We start from the raw sequence: 19,706 nt of genomic DNA, 5'->3' as shown, positions 1-19,706 counted from the left end.
GATTCCCTTGTTCATGCGTGGTTTTGACGGACCAGTCATCAGCACTATCTGCAGTCCCTCTATTCACATGACTCTCTCCTAACACACACGCCATACGTTGCTGCTGCTGCAAAAAAAGCCACTTTACCCCTGATTCTATGAATATAACTACCTCATTTATCACTGATATTTTTATTGATATTGTTCTTGTACATAGTGTATATTATTTTATTTTGACACTATCTATTTCTGATATTGCTACTATGCAAGTAGCCATTTGGCTGTTCTGTTTACACCTTTTGTAGAGACCCATCAACTTAGTATGACTTAGCAAAATATTGATATATAAACTTAATATTGATATGTGTGGTTGTAACATGATTTTGTGACATATCACAACAATATCATGTGACCACCACATAAATATATTATTATTTTATTATTTTTGAACAAATTCTTATTTTCAATGATGGCCTAAGAACAGTGGGTTAACTGCCTGTTCAGGAGCAGAACAACAGATTTGTACCTTGTCAGCACAGGGGTTTGAACTTGCAACCTTCCAGTTACTAGTCCAACGCTCTAACCACTAGGCTACCCTGCCACCCCAATATGGCTCATCCACATAAATATATGGCGCATGCATCTGTTTATGTACTGTACATGTGCACCTCACTCAGGTTTCAACTCAGGCCTTAACTTATGTATAGTATACTATGTGATAAGTGTGTGTGTAACAGTATATAAAGTATGCTAATGTACTGGTGTGAAGACATTTGGTCAGTGGTCAAAAGTACTTATGTAAAAATACTTTAAAGTACTACCTAACTACTGTATTTTTGGGGGGCTATCTGTACATTACTTTAGTACTTCTATTTTTGCCAACTTTTACTTTTACTTTACTACATTCAAAATAAAATCATGTACTTTTTACTCCATACATTTTCCCTGACACCCAAAAGTACTTGTTACATTTTGACAGGAAAATTGTCCAATTCACACACTTATCAAGAGAACATCCCTACTGCATCTGATCTGGCAGACTCACTAAACACAAATGCTCCCTTTGTAAATTATGTCTGAGTGTTGGAGTGTGCCCCTGCCTATCCGTCAATAAAAAAAAATAAGACAAAAAAATAGTGCCGTCTGGTTTAATATAAGGAATTTGAAATGATTCATGCTTTACTCAAGTATGACAATTTAGTACACTGGATGTGGCTGGGGGCTTTCACATGACCCATCAATCTAGACAAGTCTGTCTGGGTAAGCGTTATCCAATATTTATAAAATATTTTTATCTGGACACTTTCTGTTAACCTGAAAATGTTCCTTATTGTAGGCTGCTACCACTTTTAGCCTTCATTTTTACTACACTAATCACTGTTTAGCATATGACCTCACATGTGAACCCTTAAAGAGATGGGCGAGGCTGGCTTAAGAGGGTCTGAACAACACTTAATAGGTGTAGACAAAGCAGAGTTCTCCAGTAGGTACCAGAACTTTCAAAGGCCCTTTTCTCAAAAGTGAGTTTACAAGTGTATCAACTTTCAAAGCAGAATTACTTTCCCATTGTTCCTCAAAAATTCTGTGTATGATATACCATTTTGTAGCTCTGAGTCTCTACTTTAGCCAATGTAAAAAAAATATATATATTTAAAATGTTGTTACAAAAGACCGAATCCAGTTGGTGAGTCACAACTGTAAGCAAAGTTTGAAATTATTTTATTAAGTTAAATATGATATCTGTTTGGGTTTCTTGCGGTCAATTTGCAGTTGACAAATGATTTGTAATTATGTTCCGGCCCCTGACCATCCGCTCAACAAGAAACCGGCCCATGGATGAATCTAGTTGGTGATCCCTGGTGTGATATTAAACTTTTTGTTGTAAGAGTTGCATTATTTTTCTGTATGAACAATTCTGTAATCACAAGCGTTTTGACAAAATTCCAGATTTGTCTTAAAACAGAGGATGCTTTTAATGTTGCCACAGTGAACATTGTATGGTGTGTACTTTTTAAATTATTATTGGAAATTGGAAATTATTATGGAAAATATCTAAGTATACATTATATCAAATTACTCACATTTTCATTACAATATTTAAAATATGCATGATACCTAAATTTGACATTTTTGTTAATCGGCAAACCGTTGTTTTTTTTAAATATACTTAAATTCAGAATTTTTGTGTCATGATTGTTTTTTTTATAAGTACTCAAATATACCATTATCTATCAAGCACTGTAATAATTATTAATCTGCACACCTTCCCTCACTATAATGCAGCAAAAAAAGGTTTTGGTTGAGATGCTCTGCATCAAACACTTTAGATCTCACATGAACGACCAATACGTTTTCCCCATCCAATCCACTTATCATGTCAAAGCTGTCAAAGCATTTGACATTGTGACTTGGTATCACATGTGGTATCAACAGGGGTGTTACAGCCAACAAGCCAATGTGCCATGTATGCTTTATGTGTAATGGTCCCATGTGGCTCAGTGGTAGAGCATGGTGCTTGTAACACCAGGGTTGTGGGTTTGATTGCCATGGAGGACTAGTATGGAAATGTGTGCACTCACTACTGTAAGTTGCTCTGGATAAGAGCATCTACTAAAATGTGAAGTGCACAATTTGAGACAGAGTTTTGTAAGAATGAACAATGCAGAGTACGGCTGTCCCCATAGGAGAACGCTTTTTGGTTCCAGGTAGAACCCTCTGTGGAATGGTTTCTACATGGAACACAAAAGGGTTCTACATGGAGCACAAAAGGGTTCTACCGGGAACCAATAAGGTTCTCTTATGGGGACAGCCGAAGAAAGCTTTAAGGTTCTAGATAGCCTAGAACAGTGTCTGATGTCAGTCTATCCTCTTCCCTTCCTTACAGAAGAGCTAGCCTGGAAACAAAATGATGCCCAGAAAGCAGCAGCTGTTTTCAGTTATTGCCAGGCTTTTTATTACCAGACAGGGGACCTCCACCGGCTTTAGAGGGGCTATAATTTGATACTTTGAAATCAAATATTTCATGCCCCGTGTACACTGTTCACCAGTCCCACTCTCGTTTTAGTCCCTCTATTGTTTCTGACATGCTGTTCTACAGTGTATACCTAAGGGAAATTAAATAGGAGTCAGCTTTTGTGTTTGGATTAAGAAAATATTCAGATCCATCATTAGGGAAATAAATGCATGGTTATGACCAGGGCTATGTATGGCTCTGGTTATGACTATTTATAAGAGGTACATTTATTCACAATTTACACCATGATGACAGTTTACATGAAGAATACATTCACACACAGAGTGTAACTCAGACTAGAGGAAGATGATGAATTAGGCCTAGATAGATTTTTCTAAGGTTGGAAATTTTGGATTGGATTGATTGTCACTTGTCAGTGTGATTAGCTTCGTTGAGTTGAATGATAATGAAGGTTGTTACATGGTCTACAATATGACATGGTCTGCTTCAGACCTTATCTCAGAGTACCAACTCTGTCAGATTTTAACAAAATAGAAGAGGTGGGCTCTATTGATAACCTCTTATTTCATTAGGATGCCAATACCTGTGTGACAGAGAGAAGATAGACACTGTGGAGTTGAGAGCTGTGTGGTAGGTGATATGAGTGATCAATTCAGTTGACTATCAAGCTGTTGTAGTGGCTCAAAGAAAATAGAAGAAAATAAAAATGGTTGCATGTGGTTGAAATAGGATTTTCTCAGTCTTTATGAATTAAGTGTTTATCCTGAAGATCTGTGAAAAGGGTAATAATCCCTTTTGGTTCCTCAAAGAATGTGTCAGACAACAGGCTTCAGTTTGTTTGTCTGTCCATTGATGTCTGGAGGCTGGAAGTAACCATCCAGGATTTGGCTCACATCAACCTATTCTGTTCTTTGTTGGATTTCGTTCATGGAAAACCTCAAGCCATTCAGTATAGCCACCTGGCTTGTTATAAAGCTGAAGGATGAGGATAAAGAAATGTAACCAGTTCCAAATTCGATGGATCCTATGGATGGATTGACTGACAGTCCATTACGTCAATTTGATAGTTACAAAGTTTTAAAGCTGAAGGAACCACATTGTTTGAGGAACATCGCTCAACCAATCTGAGAAAATGTAGGTAACAGTTCCGTAATTATTTCTAGGTTGAAAATAACCTTGTTATTTTCAACCTAGCATTGTCTTGCTCTAAGCCTCCTATATTTCATTACTATGGCAACACAGTCCATCTCAAAACTGCACACTTAGACACTGCAGAAAACATAAGCACTTGGAAAAAAAACACATTGAATGAGCAACACAGGCCCCTCTCTCTCATTTTAATTGGATAGTCTATTTTCAGATAAGCAAAGTGAAAATGAAGGACTTTCATGGCATTCAATACATTTATGTGATGTTTATATAATTGTGCTAAGGTTGTACAACCTGTGTGACTACCGTAATTGATCATGTAACTGTGCTCTAAACCAGGGGTGAAACTTTCACTGAGGACGGGGGGGACGGGGACATTGCATTTTTGTCGCCCCCAGTTTTATCATTGGAATATGATACAAAACGAGGCAATGGTGTGTTTTAGGACCATGCGGACACCCCGAGCGGTCGGATAGGCTGTTTGGAGTGTTTATTTATTTAGGACCACACGGACACCACAGAGCAGGCTCACAGGCTGTGTGAAGGCAAAGCTGCTGGAAGGATGGCTGGACCAGCATGGGAGAGTTGAGCATAGTTCAGTGTGTTTGTGTTGCACTCTTTCACCGAGTTGGAAAAGGAAGCAGAACAAAAACTGGCTACTCTTTAGTTGACTGATGTAGCTGGCATGGTAACTTCTGTTTAACTTAATAGAAAAAAACTAAACTAATGTTTATTTGCAGTGCTGAGCTAGTATTGTAACTGACATGTAACGTTAGCTAATGTTTCATCTTCTATCGACTGAGGTGAATAAGTTATGCTAGTGAGTACCTACCACAGCCAGGTTAGCTCTAGCCTCTAGTTATCTGTCGGATGGCGATATGAGGTGGCTAATATTACTATTTAACAGTAGTTGTTTGTATGAAAATGTTTTGTAACCTTTGTTCTGTCACGTTTCAGAAGTAAATGAAATTGGCAAGCTTTCGCCAGTTGATGTACCGCTGGCTAAAAGTTGGCTTTAATTTTTGCCTCAATTAAACCATCGGCCAAACAACTCAAGATTTATATTTTATCCGTGCAATGTGAGTTGTATTAATCAGCGTAGTGTTATTGAGCTGTCAGCTTACCTAGCTAATTCTCTAGATTTCACTTTATTTAACTAGGCAAGTCAGTTAAGAACAAATTCTTATTTACAATGATGGCCTAGGAACAGTGGCTTAACTACCTTGTTCAGGGGCAGAACAACAGATTTTGTCAGCTTGAGGAGTCGATCCACCAACCTTTTGGTTACTGGCCCAACGCTCTAACCACTAGACTACCTGCCACCCCACTTGCAGTGATAAACAGCTTCCCTGTCATGGTGCACAGTAGAGGTCTGTGGGACCTATTTCTTCATTCCCACCTGCCACCGCAAGAACTGGTGCCAAACCCAACCACAGTCCCGCAATGTTATTTTAGGCAAATGTGACGCAGCTCACTTGCCAGCCATGGTCTTAGCAATTTTGTGCCCTATAGGCAATATCAAATGTGAAAAAATAACTTAATAGGTTAAATTACCAGAGATTCTCACATTGCCCTTACATTGTATTACGGGGCTATATCAGTCAACACTTGAATTCTCACGCCCAACTAGGAGAGGTAGGCTACTGAAGTTGAAGTAGTAAATTCTGAGTGTGTGAAAAATGCAGAAAAACGTGTGTTTTTAATACAATAGGTAGGCTAACGCAGAAAGAGGACCCTTTCAAAATAACGTGTGAGACAACAAAAATATTTTCATCCCAAAGTCGTCTCTCTGACCGCCCACTCCCACCTGCAGCATGAAAAATGCAGATAGCGCCACAATGATCTCTGTCGGAACCGCAGGCATCCTACAGGAATACAGCCCTCTAGTGCAGTCAGTACACAACACTATGCTCACTGTTTCTTAGCAGGATCAGATGGTGACGGGGTCCCAGTAGGGTCAGACAGCCAGGGAAGACCAGTCTACAGAGTGAATTTTGAAGTGTATTCAGTGAATGATACAAAGTTCCATCTTGAATTGATGGGTAGACTTATAGTAGCTACAGGAAAGTAGCTTAAAGCTATAGTCTGGGACCTGGGAGTAATGGTCATTTAAATGATTGAACCATTGATTATATTATTTGATCAAATAATGTATAAACGTACACCAAGGTAATTATTTGTCATGCCTCATTTTAGGTGAGCGGGGTAACAGGGGTCTCAGCAGAGTCAGGCAGCCAGGGAAGACCAGTCCGTGACAGAGGTGAGTTGAATTTTTGCAGAGACAACACTTTTTCTCTCTATCCAGCAAACACTGGACAATGCTATTTTATTAAGGCAGTCTGACAAACCTCCAAAGTTGATTTCTAAATGTTATCAAGAGTTTATAGAGGCTTTTCTCAATTACAAATTGTAAAACAAAAATGTGAGGAAGACCTGGGAGATGCTATTGATGATGTGTTATTAAATGTTATTATTCTGCTGGATGTTTAAAGCACAAAAGGGGACATATTTGCATATGTTGTGCTCTTGTGAAGGTTGGCTGAATTCTGGCAGAGTATGTTCTTTTATCTCAGCATATCTATAGATTTTTCCTTCTCCCTGTTTTTGTTTCCTTGGAAATGTTGATACTGGAGACTGTTATCAGAAGAAACTGTGTAACCTAGCATTTCTAGTGGCTAATAAATGCATTGCCATTAATTGGAAGGTTGGTTATCCTCCCACAATGTATGGAAGAAATGTCAAGTTATGTACAGAATCACTAGATTTGTTATAAGATTAAGGGTATACTGTGCAACTTTCATAAGGTCTGGAGGCCTTATATGGAATACTGAATGTAGGAGAGATTTAGGCAATCCCTATCTGCTGGGCTGCTCAGCCCTGGCCCTGGGGGTCTGCTGTACTGTTGTCACTCTGGCCTTGGCCTAACACACCTAAAAGCAATCATTAATGTTTCACTAAGATCCTAAATCTGAGTGGGGTGTGTTGGGTTGGGGTGCTACAGGGCCGTGGACCCCTAGGGGCAGGACAGGATGGCCCAGCTATTTTGTGTGCAAGTAAAAAAAAGCTTGACAGTACTATTATGCCTATGATATGAATTACAGTATTTGGAGGGTGTACTGTTTCTGTGTGTTAATGTGTAGGTGTGTGTGTGTGTGTGTTTTCATTCAACTTTGTTTTCCAAACCTTTCCATTGAGACAAAAGGAAGTTGTTTTAGGGAGAGAGTTGAGTTATTGACTAGACTGGTGGGGGGATCAGGCGTGTAGGCGGCTCGGGTTGGCTGGGTGGTCTGGCTGAAATTTGATATAGAGAATGTCTTAGAGACAATCAAAAGTTGTCTTTGTATTTCATTTGTAAGAGTTGTTCATTTATTAGGCTGTTGGTTAAAGGTGCAACACAATATTGATTATTGAATTATCATGGATCTAGTTCAGTCTTATCAATCACTTAAACATATTTAATAATCTCTTACCTAGCTTAATGACTGTGGGCATTTTGCTTCCTTTTGTTGTTCTAAATACAGATGGCTAGAAGGGCCGTCATATTAGAGTTATATTAGATTGTGTAGAAATGCAGGAAATCTGCTTTAGATGCCCACAAAAATGTGATAACCCCCAGACCCCCTGCCCAGTTATGTCCCACTCTGCAAATAGCACTGCTGGGTGATTTAAAATGTCATAGTCAATCGATCAATAATATAATTATACTCTTAGCAAACATTTACAATATGTAGAATCTATGAGAATAGAAAGGTTCAGAACTTTTGTGAAACATCACAGCACAGTTTAAAAAATATATGGGAAATATAAATCAAAACTGGAAGGGGTTCAGAGATAGATGGGAGGGTTTGAGTGGAGCTGAAGGATGTGACTAAAAACAAACAAAATATAAATATTGTATAATATACTGTGTCCGTAAAATGCATATAGTATGTCTAAACTGGAAGTAGAAGCATAAGTGTTGTTGTCCATTAGTTTACTGCAATTAGGGGAGGGATGGTAGGGTTAGGGGGAAATAATAAAGGAAAACATATATTTTTAAATATATATGGATGATTGGAAATGATGCAGACAATTACATTGACGGAAGCTGCAATCTATCTGCAATATTAAAGCTGATCTACCCCCCCCCCCCCCCCCATAAACAATTATATAATTGAATCACACCGGCCTTCTGAAAGGTAAACCTTATGTTACTGTGATAACTATTGAAGAAACAGTTCCCTCTGTCAGATGAGTTATCCTCATAAATATCAACGTTGGAGCTTTTTGCATCAATATTCATTACATATAGATGGCTATGGCAGCATCCATTTTCGCATTAGGTTCCCACAGTTTACAGGAGATTAACGCCCAATTGACCTTCCTCTATTGGCTTGTAACAGTTAGGTATCAGAGACTTTACGGACAGTGGACAATTAGATGGACCAGAAAAGGGAGAACTTTGCACGTGATGAAATATGAATTAGGATTAAATACAGACCAGCACAAATCAATACTACTTATGGATACTCCCTGTTCAATTAAATAAGATATTGGTTCACATTCACAAGGACGTTTTAAAAATGGTTTTTGTAATATCTAGACCTGTATGTGATTGGATATTATATTACATTCTATATTACAACTGTATCATTTTTACACCATTACAATATGTATGATTGTTATGCAATACACGCAATTGGATTGATTTCAATCAATGTTCAATTGAACAAATTAATGCGTGCATCGAAACAATAATGATCACGTTAGTACAAATAAATGGTGGTCATGAATTACATACGAATAGATGAACTCTATGGGGCTGGCTTTGTTTCCCACCAGACATTATTCTATGTTACACGTACAGGACGTTCCGATACCTTTCCGTTTCCTCGGCGAATGACTCCGACCTGAAATAATCAACGTCGTCGTACACATTTGAACAAAGGTCTTGGTTCTGAGTAAGAAACCTTATAGCAGATTCTAATCAAACTGAATACAGAAGCTAAAGATATTTGGTTATTTTCGAAAACGATTGCTAACTTGGAATAATGCTTAGCTAACATTAGCTAGCTTCACTCGCCGCAGCTTAAACAATAGGCCTCAGTTTAATTTCAAATAATACTTTAACTTGTTAGAGTTAACTACTTGTTACTCACTAATCGGTGTGATTAAAAAGTCGCCCGTGTTTAAACGGCACAACGTGAAATCATGTGGCAATGTGATCCTATCGGTTCTAGGCCTAGCTTGCTAGCACTACTAGCAGCTAGTAAACAACCAGGATTTCTAGGGGTATGTTACTAGGCTGGACATTACATTTTTAACAACGCTTTTTTTCTGATAACGATTTCATTGCATCCGCCGTGGAGCCCAGTTTTATAATGTGACCATATTTCCCATCTGTTTGCCGTCGTTTTGAAGTAATCACGAAAAAGCAGGCCTTATTTTATGGCATTTTCATCCTCTATTCGTTACATTGAGCACCAACTCGCCTTCCGAACGTTCTATTCCCAGTTTAGTGTTCTACTCCACAATGCCTGATTCGCTATTGTTGACAATGAGACCGCTCACGTTGTTTATAGTTCAAATGTAAACAACAATGACTCGATGAACTCGGCATGTCTGTCTAATTCTCTAACTATCTCGCAATGTGTATATTTGGATTGTTTAAATCAGACGCCATTTTAATCTCGAGAATCTCCTCTTTTTATAATTATGTAAATCATTTCCCCCCTACTTTCGAGTTTTTCCCCCTGTTTCGTCCGACGAATATATTGTAGTGGTAAAATAAAAAGGGATACATTTGCCATTTAGGCGAAATGAAATTCTAAGCATCACTCCAGTCAAAACAGGCTCTGTGAACGTTCGTTACCATTCATCTGCTATGGGCTCGCGCTAGTGTTCCATGTTAGCCAACGTTCTTTTGCCGTTTTTCAGCCTTGGCTACATTTTGTCTCGTTCTATTGTCCAGCCTAATGTTAATGCCAAAGCAGTCTCAATGACTTAACAAGCTAACTAACTTTCCTAAATGTTCAGAAATAACGTATATATTTTTGGAATATAACGTTAACTAATCTTGAAATGGGCATTCTCATTGACTAAACAACCAAAAACACATAAGTTGATATTTCGTAATGTACCAGAAAATTAATAGTTAACGTTAGTTATTTCTAGTTGTTCAGCCTCATTAATCCTGCTTTGGTCTGTAAACCTATTGCCAGGTTTGCCGGCTTCGTGACCTAGCTAATAGCAATAGCTTGGTGATTTGGTTTTCCTCTTCCATTGAAATATTCGTAACTGTCTTGCCTGGTTGTTGGTTGTCATTATTATGTCATTGGAAATTTCAGACAATATCCACAGGAAAGTTATTACATCGACTTCAAAACGTGTCTGTGCGTGGCTCTGACGGTTTGTTGATCACATGTGCATTTAGCACATGGGGATGTGTGAAACCCATAAAGTGTCCCCAGTTGAGTCGTCCGATAGTTTTTCGCGTGCCGCGACTAGTATGACGATTCGGGAGGGCGGTCACTTATGCTAGCAAGGCAGAGGTCCTGGGGTCCGAGCTTGACGTGAGTCAACTCAGGAGGAAGCGGTACTCTACTCTAACCCACAATGTAGGCGAAATGCATGTAATGTATGCGTACTAGTAGAGCTCATGCAGGGGTTTACATGTTTGTTTTTTCTTCTTGCATGTCAGGTGATATAAATCACAATGGCAGTAAAAGTTTAACAATACTTTCCTGTGAATATTTTGTTACATTTCCAAAGACATAATGCCAGATGGACAACTGGCGGAGGATGTTCAAATGACAGTTTATTCAACATTCTGGCTATACAATGCACATTACAAATATTTCCCAAACTAATCAGCAAGCTATTGCTAAAAGGTCAGGACACCAGCAATTGCCAGGTACCATTGGCCAACTAATAGCTACATGCACTGACATTATTTTCCTTCCTTGTGTAGACATTTGCCTGAAGATGACAGACCGCTACAACATTCACAGCCAGTTGGAGCATCTTCAATCTAAATACATTGGAACAGGCCATGCGGACACCAGCAAGTGGGAATGGTTGGTGAACCAACATCGGGACTCGTACTGTTCATATATGGGTCACTTTGACCTGCTGAATTACTTCTCTGTTGCTGAGAACGAGAGCAAAGCCCGCGTGCGCTTCAATCTCATGGAGAAGATGCTGCAGCCCTGTGGCCCACCTTCGGACAAACCTGACGATGCTTAGTCTAAGGAGTTCAACTAGCAGGAATTAGAAAATGTAGTTTTACTGTTTGGCTATCCATCATGTTGATTAGAAGTCATGTTTGAGATGCATGAAATGGAAACAATGTTGATAAAACAATGCATCAATTTTCCTTTTTCCCCCACCCATTTTATATTTGCCTTAAGAATTTGCATTGAAAATAAACATTGAAAAGAACTGGTTGTGGTCACGTGTTATTTGTCTTCAAAGAATTGTCCACTTGCCCGACTGCCATCTTGTCGTTACAAATGCCAGTGAGCATTGAGAATGATCATTGTAAAATGTTCTGAATTTTGCACCCTTATAAGAGCTTGTTGTCAATCACTTCAACAGTTATCTAAACATGTACTCAATGATTTTGATTAAATTCATTCCCAGAACTGGATAGTAATGAGTGCAGACCTGGGTGGAATACGTCAATACTTGAGGTGGCATTATTTATCTTGCCTGGCATGAGGAGTTTGGGATTATTTGAGTTTATTTGCAATTTGAAAAAGTACATATACAGACAGGACATGCATACAAAAAGTCCATGAGTTACTTCCATTGTGTTCCTTTTGGCAAGATTAAGGCAGGTGTCTCAAAGGGCGTGGTTGGATAATTATATAATCACCAACAAAAGTGGTCCTATAAAAGTCCGACTCGCTACTGAGCTCCCATGAGCCTATGGTTCAGTCATCAGCCAGCCATATTCTTTTTAAAATAATGCTTTATTGCTTTGAGTTGTGGTTGTGTTCCCCTCCACTGAGCGGCTATACAGGAAGGAGTTTGAAACAATATCAGAGTCTGGCACTGGTATTAGACAGGTGTACATCTCTAATATAATAATTAGATAGGTAGGTATCTGGGGGTGGAGTCAGTAATTCTGTGGACCAGACCCAGTTGAATTTGTACAACCATTTCCTCCAGAGACGTAGGCATGGGTGGACACAAGCCCACCCAATAAGATTGAGCAAAAACAAAACGTATACATTCTTTTTTTTTAAATACTCCCTGTTTACTGTGCTCTCAGTTTGAGGGAAACCTATGGAGGTACATGGCCCAGATGTATACAGTCCTAGTTACACACAAGATGCCAGTGGTTTGGCTTCAGAATTGTGTAGGCCTACATGGGAGACAATCTGTCTTAGTTTCTTTTTGTAGGCCGTGGTCACAATGTAGAAAATTCACCCTGTTTATTCTTGGCTATTCCATTTCAGATATTGTCCACTGAACTGGGCCTGTAATGGTTATGTTGGCCTTGGTTCTGATTGAAAAGATGCACCCCATTATCTTGTCCACCCACACACAATAAGCCTTATCATTAAAACGCCCATACAGAACCATGACTTTAACTACTTGTGCCTATGACAGAAGTAGAAAGACATTTCATTATGTGAGCGGAAGAGAGGACATGATGATTCAACGTTGAATAGAGAGCGAGCGAGAGATTACGTCATTGTGCCCACGCTGCTGGGGAAGGGGGGGGTGTGTGTGTGTGTGTGTGTGTGTGTGTGTGTGTGTGTGTGTGTGTGTGTGTGTGTGTGTGTGTGTGTGTGTGTGTGTGTGTGTGTGTGTGTGTGTGTGTGTGTGTGTGTGTGTGTGTGTGTGTGTGTGTGTGTGCGTGTGCGTCTGCGTCTGCGTGTGCGTGTGCGAGTGCGAGTGCGAGTGAGTGAGTGAGTGAGTGAGTGAGTGAGTGTGTGTGTGTGTGTGTGTGTGTGTGTGTGTGTGTGTGTGTGTGTGTGTGTGTGTGTGTGTGTGTGTGTGTGTGTGTGTGTGTGTGTGTGTGCGTGTGTGTCTGCGTGTGCGTGTGCGAGTGCGAGTGCGAGTGAGTGAGTGAGTGAGTGAGTGAGTGAGTGTGTGTGTGTGTGTGTGTGTGTGTGTGTGAGAGAGAGAGTCAATCAATTAATTAATTGGCAGGAACATCACCTAGCCGGGGTAAGTACTCACCGGCTGTCCCCACAGTTTGAATCATGGCTGTGGCGATGCTATTTCTGCTGTGTCAGGGCTGAGGACATTGGGAGGCTGCAGAAGTTTCTCTCCCACTGGGCTCCCATGGCCAGATTTGATTATTGTTAATGTTTTCCATTTTCCCAAGCTTGGAAAGATGTATACAATAAAGCAAAGTAAATAGTGGGAGCAAGATCATGTGATATCACTATAAACTATTCTTCAATGAATAAAATCAAATTGTATTTGTCACATGCGCCGAATACAACAGGTGTAAAACTTTGTGAAATGCTTACTTACAAGCCCTTAACCAACAAAGCAGTTTTAAGAAGTAAAAAAATAAAAGAGCAGCAGTAAAATAACAGTAGCGAGGCTATATACAGTGGGTACTGGTTAGTCAAGGTAAGTGAGTTAATATGTACTCTAGGTAGAGTTAAAGTGGCAATTCATAGATAATAAACATAGTGGCAGCAGCGTAAAGGTGTGGGGGGGACAATGCAAATAGTCTTGGTAGCCATTTGATTAGCTGTTCAGGAGTCTTATGGCTTGGTGATAGAAGCCATTAAAAAGCTTTTTGGACCTAGACTTGTAGCCTCCGGTACAGGTTGCCGTGGGTTAGCAGAGAGAACAGTCTATGACTAGGGTGGCTTAGGGCCTTCCTCTGACACCGCCTGGTATAGAGGTCCTGAATGGCAGGATGCTTGGCCCCAGTGATGTACTGGGCCGTACGCACTACTCTCTGTAGTGCCTTGCGGTCGGAAGCCGAGCAGTTGTCATACCAGGCAGTGATGCTCTTGATGGTGCAGCTGTAGAACATTTTGAGGATCTGAGGACCCATACCAAATCTTTTCAGTCTCCTGAGGGGGTATAGGCTTTGTCGTGCCCTCTTCACAACTGTCTTGGTTTGTTTGGACCATGAAAGTTTGGTGATGTGGCCACCAAGGAACTTGCAGCTCTCAACCTGCTCCACTACAGCCCCATCGATGAGAATGGGGGCGTGCTCTGTCCTCCTTTTCTTGTTGTCCACAATCATCATCTCTGTCTTGATCATGTTGAGGGAGTGGTTGTTAACCTGGCACCACACGGCCAGGTCTTTGACGACTTCCCCTATAGGCTGTCTCTTTGTTGTCGGTGATCATGCCTACCACTCTTGTGGTAGGTGGAGTGATGGAGTTGTGCCAGGCCATGCAGTCATGAGTGAACAGGGAGTACAGGAGGTGACTGTGTTGATGATCAGATGTTGTTACCTACCCTTACCACCAGGAAGTCCAGGATCCAGTTGCAGAGGGAGTTGTTTCGTCGCAGGGTCCTTAGCTTAGTGATGAGCTTTGAGGGCACTATGGTGTTGAACGCTGAGCTGTTATCAATTAATAGCATTCTCACATAGGTGTTCCTTTTGTCCAGGTGGGAAAGGGCAGTGTGGAGTGCAATAGAGATTGCATCATCTGGGGATGATGGGGCGGTATTTAAATTGGAGTGGGTCTAGGGATTCTGGGATAATGGTGTTGATGTGACCATATATGTGACCAGCCTTTCAAAGCACTTCATGGCTACAGACGTGAGTGCTACGGGTCGGGTAGTCATTTAGGCAGCCTACCTTAGTGTTCTTGGGCACAGGGACTATGGTGGTCTGCTTGAAACATGTTGGTATTACAGACTCAATCAGGGACAGGTTGAAAATGTCAGTAAAGACCTTTGCCAGTTGGTCGGCACATCCTGGTAATCCGTTTGGCCCTGTAGCCTTGTGAATGTTGACCTGTTTAAAGGTCTTACTGACATCTGCTACGGAGAGCGTGATACACAGTCGCCCGGAACAGCTGATGCTCTTACGCATGCTTCAGTGTTGCTTGCCTCGAAGCAAGCATCGAATTTATTTAGCTCGTGTCACTGGAAAGCTTGCGGCTGTGCTTCCCTTTGTAGCCTGTAATAGTTTGAAAGCATCGGAGCCGGTGTAGCACGATTCAATCTTAGTCCTGTTTTGAAAGTCATTGTTACTTGTAATATCTATGTCTCTAAGGTATATACATACTGTATGGGTCTTCCTATAAATAGTGGGGCCAATGTGTGACATTGTGGATGTGATATTTAAAAATACATGTAAAAAATATTTCTATGCAGTTCCACATGTGTACTTAGAGGAAAATGCAAATTGGCCTGTAACTCCACTTACAACAACATAGGACTATACAAACTTTCAGAACTGTCAGAAACCATGTAAGATAAGCTCCTCTGTGTGCTCATTGTCCTCACCAGGGTCTGATCTGACTGTCGTTCAGCGTTATAACCGCACGTGGTTTGACCACAACAGATTAGCGCAACAAGACAAGTCAATTGAAGTGGTGGAAAACAAGCGAGTGGCCACATCTCACAAAAACGGATCAAAAATGAAATTACGGATAATTATAAGGGAGCAGGAGAACTTAGACATCAGCTAGAATAATTACAAGGACTTTTCAAGCACCAAATTGAGGAAATGTCTGAATTTCAAGGTAGGCCTATTCCAGTACTTGGAATTTCTGAACATCAAATTAAATTTGGCTACTACAAACCCCTTTGCAGTGTAACATGGAAACCGAAATGTATTTATCATGTTTTATTACCAGATCATATTATGAAGAAGCCCACTAGGCTATGTCATTATATCCAGAACAGTGGTGATTTTAGCATGTAAATCTTGTTGAGGCAAACTCCCCCACATTTTCTTTATGCATGCCACCAAAGCCACAACACTAAACAATACATTAATTGCACTATATGGTGATAAACGGTGCCCACAAACTGTTAGGGCCTACATAAAGCTGTCCCAACAGCAAAGATTTATTTCCAGCACCATGGAGTAAAATCCTTACTACTGCTACACCTGGCTATCAGTGGAGCCTTGTCTGGGAGCGAAACAGTTCATTCAACCTCATTTACTGCCTTTAAAAAACATGGCTGACTTGCTTAAACATACAGTGGGCTCCAAAATTACTGGCACTCCTGACTGGCAATGCACAAACAATACTTAAAAAAATATAAACAATATAATTATAGCGATAAACTCAAAATACCAACATGTGAGAAATACTGTACTTTATTAATGTTTCAATGGAACCAACCAAAATCATTAAATTATTTAATACAAAATCAATTTAATCAAAATCAAGGTTTCATAATTATTGGCACTCCTCATTTAGTACTTAGTGCAACCACCTCTGGCAAGGATAACAGCATGGTGTCTTTTCCTGTAATGTTTGACAAGGTTAAGGAACACATTTGGAGAGATTTTGGACCATTCCTCTATGCAGATCCTTTCAAGATCCTTCACATTCTTGGGTTTGTGCGTATCAACTGCCCTCTTCCACTCAGCCCACAGGTTTTCGATTGGATTGAGGCCTGGCGACAGAGATGGCCATGGCAGAACATTGATTTTGTTGTCACAGAACCATTTCTGTGTGGATCTTGAGGTATGTTTTGGGTCATTGTCTTGTTGGAAAGACCACCTACGGCCAAGTCCCAGCCTTCTGGCAGAGGCAACCAGATTGTCAGCCAAAATTGCCTGATACTTGGTAGAATTCATTATGCCATCAATCTTAAACAGTGCCCCTGGACCTCTGGAATTAAAACAGCCCCAAAACATCACTGACCCCCCCTCCATATTTCACTGTGGGTATGAGGTGCTTCTCCTTGTATGCATCTCTGTTTCGATGCCAAACATGCCGATGCTGTATCTGACCAAAACGTTCAATTTGGTCTCATCTGACCAGAGCACCTTCTTCCAGTCATAATTTAAATGATGTTTGGCAAACTCCAAGCGCTGTGTCTTGGGGTCAGAAAGGGCTTTCTTCTGGCAACCCTTCCAAAGAGCCTGTGGATGTGGAGGTGGCGTCTGATGGTGCTTTTTGAAACCTGGTGACCCCAAGACGCCACAAAGGCCTGCAATTCTTTCACAGTGATTCTTGGGGATTTTGTTGCTTCTCTCACCATCCTTCTCCCTATCCTGGGGTCAAAGTGCATTTGCCTCCTCTACCCGTGAGGTTTTAAACTGTTCCATATCTTTAGAATTTTCTAATAATTGCCCTGACAGTGCTCAGTGGTATATTCAATCGTTTGTAGCCATTACCAGGTTTATGAAGGTCTACAACCGTCTGTCTCTTTTGAACTGTTAGTTCTTTTGTTTTCTTCATGGTGTTGGATGACAGCGGGATATTGCATGTGTGTTACCTCATTTCTATACCCTAGTGAAACAGGAAGTGATGTAATGGCTCAATATAGTTCCTTAAGACTTAGATCAACTTAAATAAGTGGAATTTAATTTGTGGTTTAATTTTGGTAGATGTTATTTACAATAATATTTAAGGGTGCCATTAATTGTGAAACCTTGATTTGGAGGACAATGATTTGTAATTAAATCAATAAATTACTTTGGTTGGTTCCATTGAAAGATTAATAAAGTACAGTATTTCTCACATGTTGGTATTTTGTATTTATCTCTATAATTATATTGTTTATATTTGTTTAAGAATTGTTTGTGCATTGCCAGTAATTTTGGAGACCATTGTATGTGGTTTCTACTGACAATTGAGATTAACAAACTATGGCATTAGTGGATGACGAGCGGATGAAATGAGTTATTTCGATTAAGACATTAATGAGCGATCTAGGACAGATGTAGTCAATATAACTATTTGTTCAGCACTTTTGAAATATACAGCGACAGAATTCGGAACATGGGCCGTTCTTACAGTTTTTTCCCTGTACACCAAGTCAGAACCGTAGGCTAAATTATGAGGGGGAAAGGGACCAAATTATTAGGGTGAGGCACATGAGCTACTAACAGCTTACTACACTACATAAACTTAGTATTACTTTCTTAGCTACAGTATACATATCTCCCTGGCATATTACGTCATTTATACAGCAATATACAATACATTTTTGGACTCACTTTGTTGTGCTGTGCTCACTTGAACAGGAAGGTGGCGCGGCAGTCCTCCTTGTAGGCACATTTTGTCATAAAAGTCTGGTGTTCTCTGGATTTATGGTGCATTCAAGACAACTGGGAACTCGGGCAAAAAAACAAGGTTGATCATAACGTCAGTTATCTTCCGGTTGGAGCTCTAGAAAGAGGCAGAGTTTCCGAGTTGGATGACCGTTCAAAACACATTTTACCAGTCGGAGCTCGTTTTTTCCCCCCAGAGTTCCCAGTTGTCTTGAACTCACTGAAGTCTGCGATTTCCCAGTTCGGAATGTTTATCCTTTTAAGCTTAGATAAGAGACCCTTAAACCTAGACTTAGACCACACACCCACTCCACTGAATAACAGGCTAGTGATTTGCTTTGCAATGCTTGCAGTTAGCCACTGATTCCTTCCAAACCACTCATTGTTGAATTTGCGATTTCCAACTTGTGTAAAGTTTATGTCCAATGGCCGATGAGCACCGATACTTTTTTATCTATAATTTCTCTTCATATTATTGAAAAGGATTTGCCAGTAGATTGTCGATGTGATTCATGATGACTGCTTGTCTAGATTGCTAGCTAAGATTTTGAAAGTATGATGTTGACATGATCAGTCCAATCAAAGCTACGGTAGATATAACGTGATTTGACGTCATTTTATCTGTGGACAATGACCTTGAGCCTTCTTGGATGGGCACTTGTAATGTACTAACTCTCTGACAGCACCCAAAGAATTTTCAAAATCTACCTGTAGATTTTGCAGTGACGTAGTCTCCCCATGAGTGACAGAACACTGAGCCAATCACGGCGCAACTAGAGAACATTACCAACCCCTACACTCCGTATTTTCCACCGGCTACCCCACCACCACAGTAAGCACTGAACTAGGCTGACATGCCTGTATTTTGGAGCTGCCTTACTCAAGAAGGCAAAAGATAAACCATGTTTGTATGCAGCTTTATTAACAGTTTTTTTTTACATTGTTTGCAAACTGATATGTGACACATTAATGTCAAAATAACATGCAAAACAGGTGGGGCTCTGCTCAAAACATACGAAGACATGAACTCATTACCTTGATGCTTCCTCTGTTAAATCTAACGACTCCCTGCTGTAAATCAAGCAGACTACCACAGATGATCAACATCAATTTGCTAGGGATATTAGATACATCATCAATCCAGTCACAACTGTCTTCACCGGTTTAACGAATGAGACACAAATATTCTGGACATTCCTCGCAAACCCCTTTTTTTCAGCACTTGGGCTGTTGGCGCTTTTTTATTTATATTTTTTATTTAACCTTTATTTAACGAGGCAAGTCAGATAAGAACAAATTCTTATTTACAAATTACTTGTCCCGAAGCCAATGCCAAGCGTCATGTCTGGAGGAAACCTGGCACCATCCCTATGATGAAGCATGGTGGTGCCAGCATCATGCTGTGGGGATGTTTTTCAATGGCAGGGACTGGGAGAATAGTCAGGCTTGAGC

The 19,706-nt window shown here is 40.3% G+C and overlaps 1 protein-coding gene across 1 annotated transcript; it reads left to right on the top strand.

The window, feature by feature from the left end:
* Positions 1-8,909: 8,909 nt before the first annotated feature.
* On the top strand, positions 8,910-11,521 carry sf3b5 (splicing factor 3b, subunit 5). Its single transcript, XM_020460941.2, has 2 exons — positions 8,910-9,042; positions 11,052-11,521. The coding sequence occupies exon 2, from the start codon at positions 11,066-11,068 to the stop codon at positions 11,324-11,326; it is 261 nt and encodes an 86-aa protein (XP_020316530.1). The 5' UTR covers positions 8,910-9,042; positions 11,052-11,065; the 3' UTR covers positions 11,327-11,521.
* Positions 11,522-19,706: the final 8,185 nt, after the last annotated feature.

Source organism: Oncorhynchus kisutch, linkage group LG25 (assembly GCF_002021735.2).
Source record: "Oncorhynchus kisutch isolate 150728-3 linkage group LG25, Okis_V2, whole genome shotgun sequence".
Taxonomy (NCBI): Eukaryota; Metazoa; Chordata; class Actinopteri; order Salmoniformes; family Salmonidae; genus Oncorhynchus; species Oncorhynchus kisutch.
The sequence above is the reverse complement of the archived record's forward strand: the minus strand, read 5'-3'. Positions and strand labels throughout refer to the sequence as shown.

What these genes read in the sequence shown, in the direction of transcription:
- sf3b5 (XM_020460941.2), top strand. Translation starts at nt 11,066, where the DNA reads ATGACAGACCGCTACAACATTCACAGCCAGTTGGAGCATCTTCAATCT.